At 35.8% G+C, this 14,741-nt stretch overlaps 1 protein-coding gene across 1 annotated transcript; it reads right to left on the bottom strand.

The window, feature by feature from the left end:
• Positions 1-6,208: 6,208 nt before the first annotated feature.
• LOC124376797 lies at positions 6,209-9,534 on the bottom strand. Its single transcript, XM_046836073.1, has 5 exons — positions 9,487-9,534; positions 8,334-9,392; positions 8,040-8,081; positions 7,785-7,953; positions 6,209-7,019 (listed from the first exon to the last, which is right to left on the bottom strand). Exons 2-5 carry the CDS (start codon positions 9,229-9,231, stop codon positions 6,887-6,889), a joined length of 1,242 nt encoding a protein of 413 aa, XP_046692029.1. The 5' UTR covers positions 9,232-9,392; positions 9,487-9,534; the 3' UTR covers positions 6,209-6,886.
• Positions 9,535-14,741: the final 5,207 nt, after the last annotated feature.

Genomic DNA, 14,741 nt, shown 5'->3' with positions numbered 1-14,741 from the left:
TACACAATGCTCTATCATCCCCTACTTAAACTGGAAGCCCTGTTAACACAACATCATGTAAACTAACTGGATCGGGGTAATTAATAGGAAATGTAAACAGGAAGCAAATCGTAGTGGACAGGATTCAAACCTGCGTGGGGAAACCCCAATGGATTTCAAGTCAATCACCTTAAAAGACCAGAGAAGAAAGAGATTAGGTGGTGGCTGTGGGAGTTGAGGAGCTCAGGCTTGTGAGGTGGAGGACCTAACCCCCCCTCCATCCCTGATGGTAGGAGAGTGAAAAGTGTGTGTGACGGGTGTGTGTGGTTGTCCACAATGCTGTTTGCTTTATGGATGCAGCGTGTGGTGTAAATGTCCATGATAGAAAGGAGAGAGACTCCGATGATCTACTCAGCGGTCCTCACTATCCTTAGTGGGGTCTTGTGCTCCGAGACTGTGCAGTTCCCAAACCAGGCAGTGATGCAGTTGCTCAGGATGCTCTCAATGGTCCCTCTGTACGTGGTCAGGATGGGGGAGGGAGAGGACCTTTTCTCAGTGCTCTCAGGAAGTAAAGATGCTGCTGGGCTTTTTTGGTGATGGGGCTGGGGAAGCCTTTCCTGTTTGCACATACTTGGTTATACACCATGAAGTTAAAAATCCTGAATCGCATTGACCTGGATGCTTCAGCAATAATGTAATACATTCTCAATAACTAATATGTTTCGCTTTTTTGCTGTTGTTTTTCTGTTACTTAAACAGCAAATACACAATGTTGTGATTGCAGCTTAAGAAACTCCATGCCATTGGATACAAGCCTGTTCTGCTTCTTGGCAAAGAGACCAAAAAGAATGAATTCAAGTTTGAAATATTAACCCCTCTCTGCCCACTCTACACCTATGCCCAGGACTACCCTCAGAAGATGGGTTCACTTTATGAATACCTTTGTGAAGGTAAGATGCAGCACTGCATTCTTAAAGTCACAGTTCACAACGTGTGTTAAGTATGGCAAAGATTTGCATCAACATTTAAATCTTAAAGGACGGCTCCCCTAAAACTTTAATTCATCGCCTTAAACTCCTAACCTCCTTGACAGTGGAAACTTAGAATCTCTTAAACTATTTTCTTATTCAGTCCCCAAAAGAGAGCAAGCTTTTGGGAATGTTGGGAAGAGCACAACACATGCATGTCAAGTTCCAACTTACCACATTTGCAATTTGGCATCCAGGAACCCACAGAATTTGACTGTATGATTTAAACAGATTAACATTTAAAACATAAGGATTAACCATGAGTTTAAACTGCACCTGTTTTAAGCAAGCAAAACACTTGTTCAACTTGCAGAGGAGGGAACCAGGATTCCAGTGGCAATGATGACCAGCTGATGACGCTGCCTCACACCCTGTGATCCATTGGAGAACACAAGTGTAACCCACCTATGGATACTGAAGTGCAACACTCTACTCTGCCTGCAGGTGGCCCATACACCCCAGGTAATTCACCTGTTTATTGTTGTTTAAGATGCTTATAAAAGATCGCTAATCGCGCTAGCTGCATGCAAATTGTTAACATTCTATAAGTCCTATTTGGTTTGTCATACTAGCTTAGCTAAGCTAGACATCACTGTAGCAGATCTTTAATATTGTTTACACTGCTAAAGGTGTCTTTATACTGTTTTTTTACATGTTGACTTAAAAGTTAATATACATGTATTTAAAATAAGGGTGATTTTAAGGGTGATCAATTTAATTTAATTGTGAATATACATGTTTGTGTATGTAAATGTATATGAGGAGAAGTTTCTTAGCTGTTAAAAAGAATGAATATAGTAAAATCTGATGGTTAAAATGTTAAGATGCAAAAACAGGTTTAAAAAGTAATAAAGGTTAATATCTGGTTTCATAAATAGGTTTCTGAAATCCTATGATTTATTTTGTACTGTAAGATAGAAATACATGATTGTTGTTCATTGAATTGACTTATGTTATGTGGTGTGATGTGTGCCTATTCATTTGCACAATGATTAGAGTATTTATAATCTTTACAATTGGTTATATTTGATTTAATATTTGAATGGAGAAAAGTTGATTAGATTTGAACAGAAATAAGGCAATTGTAATTAATGCATTCTGTACTGTATGTATAGATTGTTTTTTTAAATAGGGATAGACCATCTGAATCTGACCCTAGCGGTCAGTGGCGAGCCAACCCAGAAGTGAACGGATCAAGAGCCCGGTGTGGCCAGCCGTGGCATCTTTGGACCAGCATCATCCTGTGCCTTCATTTGTGATACAGATAAGAACATAGGTAAACCTACCGGGTAGTGAAAAGAACATACTCTACGAAACACACACACACGTCAACAACTTCTATGGACTTGAGTTTTTCAGAAACTGCTGATCTCTTGCTGGAGACTGTAGAGATACATAGAGTGGTGCATTAAAACAAAAAACACTGAGTGAGCGACAGTTCTGTGGGGAGAAACAGGAGCTGACAGGAAGTCTAGAATAACTCATAACATTTTACCTTAGAATAGCTAGCTCGTTTTGCATGTAACTACAGCAAAAAACACATCAGGTTCTTCAACTGTCAGCCAAGAACAGGAGTCTAAGTCTATCACGGACACAGTAATCATATCTGAAGTGATGAAGATCAGACCAGATTTTTTTGTAATCCACCTTCTGCTCAGCATAGTTGTAAAGAGTGAATATATGAGTTACTACAGTATAAACTTCCTGTCAGATGTTTCAGTCTGTAAATCCTCCACTCACTGGATGTGCTTTGTACATTCAGGAGGAAAAACAGATGCAGATATTAATGTTATGAACCTCACAGGACCAGTAAAGTTCACATTCACAGATTTGACCATGAACAGTTTCTGGATTCACTGTGACCATTATAAAGATAAATCACTTATAAAGGATGAAGCAATGAATGAACTTTATATGTTTGGAGCACTGAGTAATGCATTTAAAGCATTCATTTATTCATCTTTAGTACATGTATGTTCAATTCACAGTGTTCTAAATTTGTTTAAAAAATATGATGTCTTGTATGAGTCAGATTAAAAAACAGCCATGAATTAACACTATACTATAAATACACTATAAATTTCTGAGGTCATTTGTTTAAAATCTTTTCTTTAGAAGAGATTTTTTATTAGTTACCTGTACATTACAGCACATGTAAATTCTTTCTTCGCATATCCCAGTGATGTTGAAAAGCCATGAGACAGCGCCACTGGAGCACAGATGTTTAATGCCCCAAAAGTGGCAACTTGGTGATACTGGGTGAGCTAGAACCTTAACATCTGAGCTACCACTTTCTCTTTGAGGTTCCTCTAAGCATATCTTGACCCATTCTCCAGCTCATCTACTAAGTGAGGAATTTTCTTCTTTAGAATTGTATAAAATTCTTCTTTCACAGCTCTGATGGTGAGGCAGTTGGTGTACAAGATTCTCATTTTCTCATGTGATGTAGCTGCTGCACTGATTGTACTGTATATTTCACCATTAATCATTTTCTTGGATAGGAGACCATCTGCAATCTCCATTACTGAAGAAACTTTCTGTATTAAATTGGGTTTTTATTTATCCACAAAGTCAGCAGCTGAAAGACAGATGAACATTTTGATGTTTTGTTATAAATATGTATATGGATTTGGGAAGAACAGCTGAAAGTGCTAAAGTTTTAGGATATTTTACCTGTTTTCAGCATTTGGGGTGAATTGGCTTCTTGGCTCGTGTAACCTGAAGTGATGAGATAGAAAGTGTAAACTTCAGTATAAATACACAGCTATGAGGAGAAGACAACATTAAGAATTAAGAATATTTTGGAGTATACAGCATCCCTGAGGGCCTCGTTTATTTAAACAGCTGAAGGTACATTTCTCCATGCCAGAAGGAAGTGGACTTCTGGTGTGTTATACTGGATTAATGTACTGAAATTAACTTTTGGATACCTGTAAGAAAGACCTGGCGAGACGCCCACACCTCCTGGTCATGTTCATCCAAAAGTCCCAGTGTGAGTTCTTCAGCTTCATCAGAAAGTATCACCTCAAATGTGGGGTGATAGTTGGGGGCAGAGTCAAGCTCAAATATCTCAGTCTAAGACGTGTGAACAGACTGCTCCAGAATGCAAACTAAAAAACAAACAATCTGATTTCTCTACAAATGTGTGGAGTGGAGCAGGCATTGTTTACCTGCGGCTGACATTTATAATGCTCACAGCGTGGCCTGTATGGTTTTCTAGGGACCAGCTGACAAGTGGAACTGCTCTCAATGTACATGTTGTGCTGAAATTGATTCTGCACCTTAAGAATAGTCATATTCGAATTAATTTCTAAATACCAGTTATTTTAAAATTATTTGAATATTTAAATACACGTATTAAAAAACACGGTAAGGCATCGAGTGATTAATTAAAGCAGGTTACCTCTATAACTGGAACATTTTGGGGCAATAAGTGCATGTGCAGCTTTCTCTTCTTTGTCCTTCCAGGGATTTCTTTGTAGAAGAGAAGGACCTGCGCCTTGATCGGTTTGTCCTCGAAAAATATTTTTATTAGGAGTCCGTAGAGTGAGAGATTTTTTATGTCTATGATCACATGTGTCTCTGTTACTTTCAGAGGCTGAATGATCTCCACATTCCCATCAGAGAAATGTGCCACAGCCAGTTCAGTCTGATTTTTATCTGCAACACATGAACAAGAAAAAGCTGAGAAAGATCAACAATACCAGCATCGGCAGATAATCACTTACCCCGGGTCAGTGTGAATAATGGATTGTGATTGGCTGGAAGTTCAACACAGATATTTTGTAATCAGTTCTAAATGTATGTGCTGCTTATAAATAACTGTAACCATAGTAACCTACTGTTGCAGTTTCATACAGAGGGAAACTGCTATTTTACAGATGAATATGAATTTCAAATAAGAAATATAAAGAAACAGCATCAGGAGTTAATAACAACAACTTGAGTTATTAACATTTATTATACCTCATGTAAATAAATGTTATCTTCTGGCACTACTTTATCTCTATGTGATTTAGAGCAGCAGAATTATAAATATAATAAGTGCTATTTATAAAATGCTTAAGGAATTACATTAAGCATTATTTTGTTAAACGTTAGCGTTATTTTATTTAGGCATTAATTTTGCGTTATTTTGACCCATTCAGTCAGTTTTGCTCTGCAAACATCAATAACAGTGTTACAACATAGTCCTGAATTACTTATGATTAAGTTCAAGTTTATTTCTACACCATTTTACAATAGACATTGTCTCAGCAGCTTTACATAAAATAAAGTTTACATAATGTAAATTATAGAATAAATACATTTAAAAAATGTAATAAGTGAATTATATGTATTTTGAGGAAGTCTGGGGCAAAGACTCAAAAGGGGAACTCATTTGATCTTAAATGACCTTACCAGAATTGATCTCACAGTGAGGGAGGTGCAGTTTACATTGACCCCTCGGAGCAGTCGATGTTGTACAGGGGTCCTGCAGGCTGCATCTGTCCCATGCCGTCTAACTGAACACTGCCCCAGGACACTATACTGTACAACAATTCAGCTTTCTCCTTCATCTCAAACACAAGGTTGGTGTATTTACACTGAAACTGCCCAGCACGAGAACAATGAAACCTGTAAAGCCAAGATAAAAAACATTTAAGAAGTAAAATCTGGATTAGTTTTATGTTGTAACATCAGAAAATCACTTTTACACATTTAGCATATGTGCTACCTGTATCCACTGTTCCAGTCCTCATGGTGGTCTTTACCTAATTCAGGAGTAAACACGTCTGTTTCCCCTGAGTGCCCCTAAACAGATCAGATCGAACAATACACACTGTAAAAAATCCGTAAAATTTACGGTAAAAACTGGCAGCTGTGGTTGCCAGAAATCTACCGTAAAATTACAGTCAAAATGTTTATTCATTTACGGTACAAATAAAATATTGACTGTATTTTTACGGTGAATTTCTAACAACCACAGCTGCCAGTTTTTACCGTAAATTTTACAGTTTACTTTTAAGTGTACTGTAAACAGAAAAACATTTTGACTGTATTTATTACGGTAGATTTCTGGCAACCACAGCTGCCAGTTTTTTACCGTAAATTTTACAGTTTACTTTTAAGTGTACTGTAAACAGAAAAATAAATGTATTTTGTACAGTAGATTACTGACAAAATTGTACAGTTCACTTGCAAGTATTTACATCCTACTTAAGTGAACTGTAAAATTGACAATAAAAACTGGCAGCATCAGAAAAATTTAAGTTGATAAATTATTCAATAACACCCAGAACTGGTAAGGAAAGCAATATATAGCAAAATATACCTTTTATTTTAATACCACAAACATATACAATAACAACTATTTTCTTTTCCTTAAAACAGCAGGAAAATGTATTCCAGAATAAACATTTAAAATTATTACAGTCTTTACCAGAAGGCAGTATTCTATGCTCTTAATGGCATGTGGTTAATCAAGGAAATACAAGGAGAAAAAAAAGTTATTTTAGCGATTATAGCGACATTCAATTATTAATGCAAAAGTGACATTTTAAGTATTTTTTTTGCTCAAATAATTACTGGTATAGTAAAAAACATACCATAATTACAATACAGTATACAAACAAAAGGTTAATCAAGGAAATACAAAGAGAAAAAAGTTTGTCACGATTAATGCAAAAGTGACATTTTAAGTACTCACTACTTAAATAATTACTGGTATAGTAACAAACATACCATAAGAACAAACATACCATAAGAACAAAGTAGTATATTTTTTAACATTCTCAAGTCATTTTCAACATTCAAAGCATCTTCCAGTATAAATTTGAAAAGCATCGTCACTGCCAAGGTTATCCTCAGACATTTGTCAAAGACGTTTTTGTCCAACCTTAGTCTGTTCTCCATTCGTGATCAGCAAGGTCTGCTATGAGTGTAAGGACTCTGGGATTCACTGGAAGCTGTTTTTTGTTTTTTCTTGACTCAACTTTGGTTCCCTTCTCTGGATTTATGCTGAAGAAGCACCTACAAAGAGAATGTAATCACTCATTTTGTTGATCAAAAATACAGATAGAAAAGCTCACCAAATTACTTCACTAAAAAAAAAAAACTTTTTTTTTACATGAACTAATATAGTACAAGTACATATTAAGTTAGCAAGTCAAGTCAAGTCAAGTCAAGTGGCTTTTATTGTCATTTTTACTATACACAGTGGTACACAGTACACAGTAAAAACGAAACAACGTTTCTCCGGAACCCTGGTGCTACACTAAACAACAAAACAACATAAAGTGCATCGAGTGCAGCCTGGTGCAAACAGTGCAAACAAAAGAACAGTACAGACAGACAACACAAGACAAGACAAAAGACAAAAACAAGTATAGCGCCGACTAGTAAACCTACTGTATACTTACATATACAGTACTGTGTGAGGAGAAATGTAAAAACTATACCCAGGAGAAAGTATAAACAGAACAGAGCAATGTAGTGCAAAAAAAAACAGCAGCAAGGAGGTGCAAAGACAGCATGTAAACATTCTACTGTAGTATAAAGGTGCAAAAACAGTACAGCAGTACAAATCTTCACTAATTCACTAGTTCACTAATGATTAAAATATCTAACATGAGCAAACAATGAACAACTTTATTTTTCTAACCGAAACAATGTACAAAGAACTGTTACAAATGTTTTCCCATTGTTAGTTAATTTTAGTGAACACATTACCTTACGTTAACAAATGAGAAATTACTGTGAAGTGCAATTACATGTTAAAAATAGTTTAATGCCTACCTTTGTATGAATTCCAGAGTAGAACCAAGTTCCAAAGGGTAATGTATGTTAAAACAATAGTAACTGCTAAACATCATGCAAATTGCTGTGACGAATGTAGAAATGTGCGGAGTTGAAATCTTTTGGTCGATGCTCAGCATGAAAAGCTTTGATGTGTAGCATGAGGTGCCTACAGACAAAAACAAACAATTAAATGCCTTTGGTCTTGCCTTGGAATGACATGATAATGAGTAATTAATGTCATTTTTTACTCACCAGCAAAGTAAAACAAAACCTGAATAAATTTTTTTTTTCTTTCTAAACACAGAGAAAGAAAATTTGTAATATGTTTGTAACCACACAGTTTTGGGGCGCCACTGATTAACACAGTATTTTGCTTAATATAGTCAATATCCGCCCACAACTGTTTGGTTAGAAGCCTTCTTCAAAACAATGGCAGAACAAAAATCTATACAGGTTTTGAACAAATTTAATTTGAGTAAATTACAGAATTATAACATTGAACTTTCCTTTAAATTGTAAAAAACAATTTTATTAATTCAAACTCACCACAGACAATGATGCAGGGTGTTGCTGGTAAGTTGTCTACATCCACATCTTCCACAAGGCAAGACTCTTCCACATAATGAAACATCACTTCTTCCTTTTCATCGAAGTAGGCAAGCAGAAGAAGCACCACATCTTTTAAATCCTCACTGCATCCTTCAGGTTGACACCTCAAAACATCTAGTTTTGCAGCAGTCTGCAGAACTTTTGGTTTCTTTTCTGCACCAACTGTTTTAAGAAAGTTCAGGAGCCGCTGTCCTTTTTTATCCAAGCTTTTAAGAAACATCTCCTTCAGATCAATTCCAGTTAGCTGCTTGAAGTGTGTACACATACCAACCTCTTGAAATAGAAATGGCCAGTTCTCACAAAGCTGGTGTATGCTTGCTCCATTGTTTATGTCTCTGCGCTGTGTGTAGTATGTTGCTTTCAGGAGGTTGCTAACTTCTTCCAAATCAAAATTTGTTTCTTTAGACTTCATCTTCATAATTTCTTGTTTTTCCAGCTGGCTCTCTTTGGTCTCATTCAATGGCATAAATTTTACATTCCAATTTACACAGCCATAAGTGTCTTGAACCGCTGCCTTTCTTTCAGCAGGAATCTCCTCTGTGTCAGAGTCTTCTGTTCTGCTGCGTTTTAGAATTTTCGGAACATTGGTCCTTTTCACATTTTCTACACGATTCTGGATCTGCTTAAGTAGTGAGTGATATCCTGCACCAACTATATCACCATCAATAACATCCTGCAAGGATGCAGGGTATTTGGCCACCATCTTTTTGGCAATAGCTGTAGAGTTTTGCTTACTTGGAGACTTGCATATCTTCATCATTTCGGACATGACAATTTTCACCATATCTCGTCGCAATCTTGGGGTTGGTCTTTTCTGCCTTTCTAAACATTGCATCAATGCTTCTGGCAACTTCTCCCATGGTATTTTAAAATTGTCAGCCCAATCAGAAGCAACCGTGGAAGCCTTGCCAAATGTTGGGGATGGTGATGAGCATGAAGAAGACTGTGTGCCACTGCAGCTGTCTCTAGAACTTAGCAAGCTATCTGAACTTACTTCTAAGAGGACAAAAGTAAAAATGATCACTTATGAAACCAATTTAAGAAAACTTTTACATTTTTATATTTAATCATAAAAATTAAATGAACTTACTGATCTGGCTCCAGGCAGACACAAGTTTTCGTGCCTGAATGGGTCGTAATACGGAATCGGAACATATCGGAAATCTTCAGGTGAAGATACTCCAAGTGAGTTCAGTGTCTCCACCACTGACTGTAGCACCGAAGATGAAATATCTTTGAGAATCTCAGCAATTGCAGAGGTTACAAAGCTTTGCTCCAATTCATTCATGACTAAAAAAAGAGAAAAATAATCAATTTGGTGACTCTAAAATTAATTAAAAGGTATAATTGGCCCATTTGAGCATAATTAAACTGTTTCAATTCAAACCTGTATGAGTATCTTTTTTCCTTTGAACATAAAATATATTTTCCAATAAAAGAAAATATAACCAAAGACTACGTTTTTTTACATTCTGATATCCATTTTTAAAATTGTTTTCTTTTATGTTTAATAGAAGAAAGAAACTTGTAACAGATTGATGTCAAAACTGTATCAGAAATTTCATACGTTAGGTGTGTTGAGCTGTGCAAACAACAGAAAGTAAAATATGATGCAAAAATATCGGTTTGAATTGCACTATTTTAGTTTAAAACTAGTTTAGTTTTATCAATACAATCCAATGTTACAACTATGCAAGCTTGCATTGATCTAATGAGACACTATGCTGTGTTTCAGTGGAACTACCCTACAACCTTGCAAAATGTAAGATGACAGTGGGTAATAATCAGGCAAGTGGTCAATGTTCAGACACTGAACCCTTTCACTGGTGTTTCTTAGGGAATACAAATGATACTCAGGAAGAAAATCTGCTATGAACACCCTGGTCAGCAAATCAACATGCTCCTCTGTGATGAACATGAGCATAAGTTCACCAAACTCCACTGTCTCCTCATTACTAATGACAAACAGTTGGCCCTTTTTGAACACAGTTCCTTTATACTGTATTTCTGAAGAAACCCTTGTTTGTGTTTCACTAAATCTGAATGGACTGACTGCATCTTTGACAGTTTCACTGTAAAGCTCAGAATAAAACGGAGAACTATCTTTCAGTTGTAAGAATGGGGGACAAGATCCAGATGCCAAATAGGCCTGAAACAACTGATGCCTTTCAGAAAGGGTGCGACACACATTTTTAAAATTCTTGAGATGTCTGGTACATCTTTTGAAGTAACTGTGTTTACTTTCAAATCTCATTGTCCATAATCGGATCAATGGACCAAATTTGAGTATCAGACCTGGATAGTGTCGAAGGTAGTGATGTTTTGGTTTTAGATTCACTTCTGGAAAGGCTGCTTTTCTAGACTCCAGGTATTCTTGGATTAGAACATCCAAGTATGCAACCTGTGACACTGAAATCTTCTGAGCGCAAATCAGATCAACAATGTCCTTTAGTTGAAGAGTTAATTGCCAAACCTCATCTGCAGGATCCACAACTCTATTACCAAGTATTACAGGTAGAAGACGTAAGAAATTCCAATTTTGAATGGCCTGACCAGCTAGCTTAGCTCCATGAGAATTTAATTTACAAGGTTTTGTGAATGCATCAGAACCATTGTATTTGAACTGCCTGATTCGACGGTTAAGAATTGGGTACGTGAACCACTTATTTTTAACAAAATATTTGATGTAAAGAGCAACATCGTAAGACAACACGCCTTCGAAAATGTCGTGACCAAGGCATGGTGGCAAGCCAGGTTGACAAACTTTAAAGTTCTTCAAAGAGTTGGAAACTGAATCAAACTTAATGCCTTTAACTGTTTCATTTTCGGTCTGTAATTGGTTAACAACAGCACTGTAGTTTTCAACAGTGCGCAGCGGACCACAAAATTTGGGTCAACACCCTGAAATTCTTCTTTAGTAATTAGACAGTACCTGCAAAAATAGCTTGACTGACTAAAATTTTCAGTGAATCCACCAATGCAGTGGGATCCCAAATTGTCTCCAGAAATGCAGTAAAGTGTGCCTTTTATGATAGATTGATCTGACAAAGCAATTCCATTTTCCTCAACGTCTTTCAGGTCTGTTACTAGCTCTGAGAAAACACTTTCATGGCCAAAGTCTTTAAAGTCTTTTTCTCTGCACAGCATAACCAACTGCATATGTTCTGTGTTTGACCTGAGATGAACTGGCAAATTGACAAGAGAAAGTTATACAGCCAAAATTTTGTGTTTTTTTCGTGCAGACCCTAAAGGGTTAACCACCTCAAAAGCATCCTGATAGAGCAGTAGCTGGAGGTTTGGGATGTCTTGAGAGAAATTCCTGCACTTCAGTATTTGGCCATCTGAGCAATCACAAAGTACATCAGCAAAGTTTTTTTCAGGCAGGTGCAATGAAATGCACTTCCTCCCAAAATCTGAATTCAGCAGACACGTCAATGTGTCTTTCACAGGTACATAGTATGCAAATTGCTCTGTCCGATTCTCATCTCTACCTAAAAGTATTCTTTTTGGTTCAACGTATTTAAACACTTTTTTAAAGGTCTGACTCCTTGAATACTCTGTTCGCATTGGTCCTTTATGACACACAGAAAACAAGTCTGATTCCTTCACAGTAGCAAATATTTGAGAAATAGTCTCATTAGGTAATGACAAATTCTGCAAAAGTGAATGTAGCTTACTAAAAGTATATGTCTGTCCCAATTCATGAATATTTTGCATCTCATCTACAATATTTTGTATTGTAGAAGCTGGAAGAAGAAACTGTCCTTGTAATTTCATATAAAATAGGCTCACATTTCTTAAATACAAATCATCAAAATTTTGAAATGAGCCCATTTCACTTACTTCAGACTCACCTGTATTTGAATGCAGGTCAGCAGGACACTGCTCTGATGTCACTGACAGTGTCTCTGATGCAGAAGGCCGATGTGAATCTGTAATGCTGTTAACTGAACAGTTCCTGTGCTTCCTAGACATATGAGAAGTAAAGAGGACATGATGTGAAAACACTTTTGCACCCTCTTACTGGACAGTAAACTACACGACCTTCCTTAATATGGTTCTTTAAGTGAGCAACAAGACTAGCCACATCCTGGCACTGATAACTACATAGTGAAACACTACAAATCAAATTCGTATCTACCACTGCATGTGCAGTCACAGCAGCAGTAGAGCTGTTATGGCGCCGATAAAAATGGCTCTTAAATGTTACGTATTTAGAAAACGACTGTTTGCAGTCACTAGCGAAACATTTGAAAATGGCGCGAGGTTCGTTGCGATGCAGTCTGCAGTGCAGAACATATTCCCTCAGACTTTGCAGCGTTAAACTACAAAAACAGCAAGTATACATTTTAATGTATTTAAATCTCACTCGTCATGAACTAAAGTGATAATTAAGGCAAGATATCGTAAACATGTTCACTTCACCATAGTTAAAACTGCACACTGCTAAACTGCGTCACAATCATTTTAAATCGAAATACTTAGTTCATTAATTAATTAGTTTAATTCGTTCATTTCTAATGGCTTGAATGAATGACTGTATATTAAAAAAGATAAAACTTTACCATCAATACAGCCAAGAAGTTCACGTCATGTGAGATATGACGCTAAAGATAAGAAAATAACACTTTACCCCTCAAGGGCTGTAGGTGAAATGAAAGTTTGAGAATGAGTTGTGTTTACCTGACACACTTCGTGAGGAAAATTATAAAGTCAGAAGGTTGTCGCGGTTTGCACGTTGCTCCCTATTTCTGTTTCAGAGAAACACCGCCAGTTGAAAATCTCAAAATGCAACGTCATGACTGCTGTGATTGGACGCCATTAGCCAATGACTTTAAAACACAAAATGCTTATTAAATATGGTTTCTTTTTATTATGCAACGTAATTGCACGTATTGTACATCTATTGAGCCACTGAAAAATCCAAACAATTTAAGACTAGGGTTCCAAAAAAAAAAAATTTAATTATAAAAATTAAAATTTAAATATGTACACACACACACACACACACACACACACATATATATATATAATATATATATATTAGAGAGAGAGAGAGAGAGAGAGAGAGAGAGAGAGAGAGAGAGAGAATAGGCGTCATTGAAAACCAAACGGTCATGTATTGTCAGTTTCTAATATTTTATTTTCATAGAGGTACACAAATTGGCAATATGCATCTGAGGCAAACAGTAATTAGCTAAATAGCTAAATTCATTTTTGGGTACTTTGTTGTTGTTTTAAGGGATTTAATTGAGGTTTTAACAAATAAATAATGCAAAAATATCATATTTTCTTGTATTTACATTAATAGTATTTCACTGTTCATTCCATGGTAATTTTATATTTTATAGTTAACAGGTTTTTTTTACCGTTGCTGCTTTACAATCATTCACCTTAAATCTACTGGCATTTATTTTATTGTTTTAGTGTACTTTACTGTTGTTTTAATTGGTTTTTAATGCAGTTTTTACAAAGTAAGAATGTAAAATTAACAAGGTTTTCTTGTATTTACATTAACAGTATTTAACTGTTAATTCAACGGTAATTTTACATTTCATAATTTACATTTTTTTCCTGTTGCTACTTTACAGTTTTTTACCGTTAAAACTACGGACATTTTTTACAGTGTATATACCATGCTACCAGAACACCTTTTTCACAAAATAACTAAGGCATTTCCAAAAAAAACATTATTTTATATATATATATACAGTACAGACCAAAACTTTGGACACACCTTCTCATTCAAAGAGTTTTCTTTATTTTCATGACTATGAAAATTGTAGATTCACACTGAAGGCTTCAAAACTATGAATTAACACATGTGGAATTATATACATAACAAAAAAGTGAACTGAAAATATGTCATATTGTAGGTCCTTCAAAGTAGGCATCAAGAGAATGCCAAGAGTGTGCAAAGCAGTAATCTAAGCAAAAGGTGGCTACTTTGAAGAACCTACAATATGACATATTTTCAGTTGTTTCACACTTTTTTGTTATATATATATATATATATATATATATATATATATATATATATATATATATATATATATATATATATAATTCACATGTGTTAATTCATAGTTTTATAACATTTATAATAACACAGTGGTTGTAACTAATAATTTACCATGAGCAGGTGACCTCCTGCTACCCTGATGACACCGACATCTGAGAAGGACTTCAGAATGTCATTAAGTGTAGTGGTAGAAAACATGTAGACAGTAGAGGAGAAGTTCTGGGAAATGCTTCCATGGACCACCGAGCAAGAGAAGCCAAATGCACATTGATCACAAATGATTAGAAACTATTAATAGACATAATTACCCAACAGATATGAAA

The sequence above is a fragment of the Silurus meridionalis genome, chromosome 23 (genome assembly GCF_014805685.1).
Source record: "Silurus meridionalis isolate SWU-2019-XX chromosome 23, ASM1480568v1, whole genome shotgun sequence".
In the NCBI taxonomy this organism is placed as follows: Eukaryota; Metazoa; Chordata; class Actinopteri; order Siluriformes; family Siluridae; genus Silurus; species Silurus meridionalis.
The sequence above is the reverse complement of the archived record's forward strand: the minus strand, read 5'-3'. Positions and strand labels throughout refer to the sequence as shown.

Coding starts and splice junctions, on each gene's coding strand:
- LOC124376797 (XM_046836073.1), bottom strand. CDS start 9,231: ATGCAATGTTTAGAAAGGCAGAAAAGACCAACCCCAAGATTGCGACGA. Junction 8,082..8,333: donor ACCCTGCATCATTGTCTGTG/GTGAGTTTGAAT, acceptor CTCTGTGTTTAG/AAAGAAAAAAAAAATTTATT. Junction 7,020..7,784: donor ACTCTGGAATTCATACAAAG/GTAGGCATTAAA, acceptor TTCTCTTTGTAG/GTGCTTCTTCAGCATAAATC.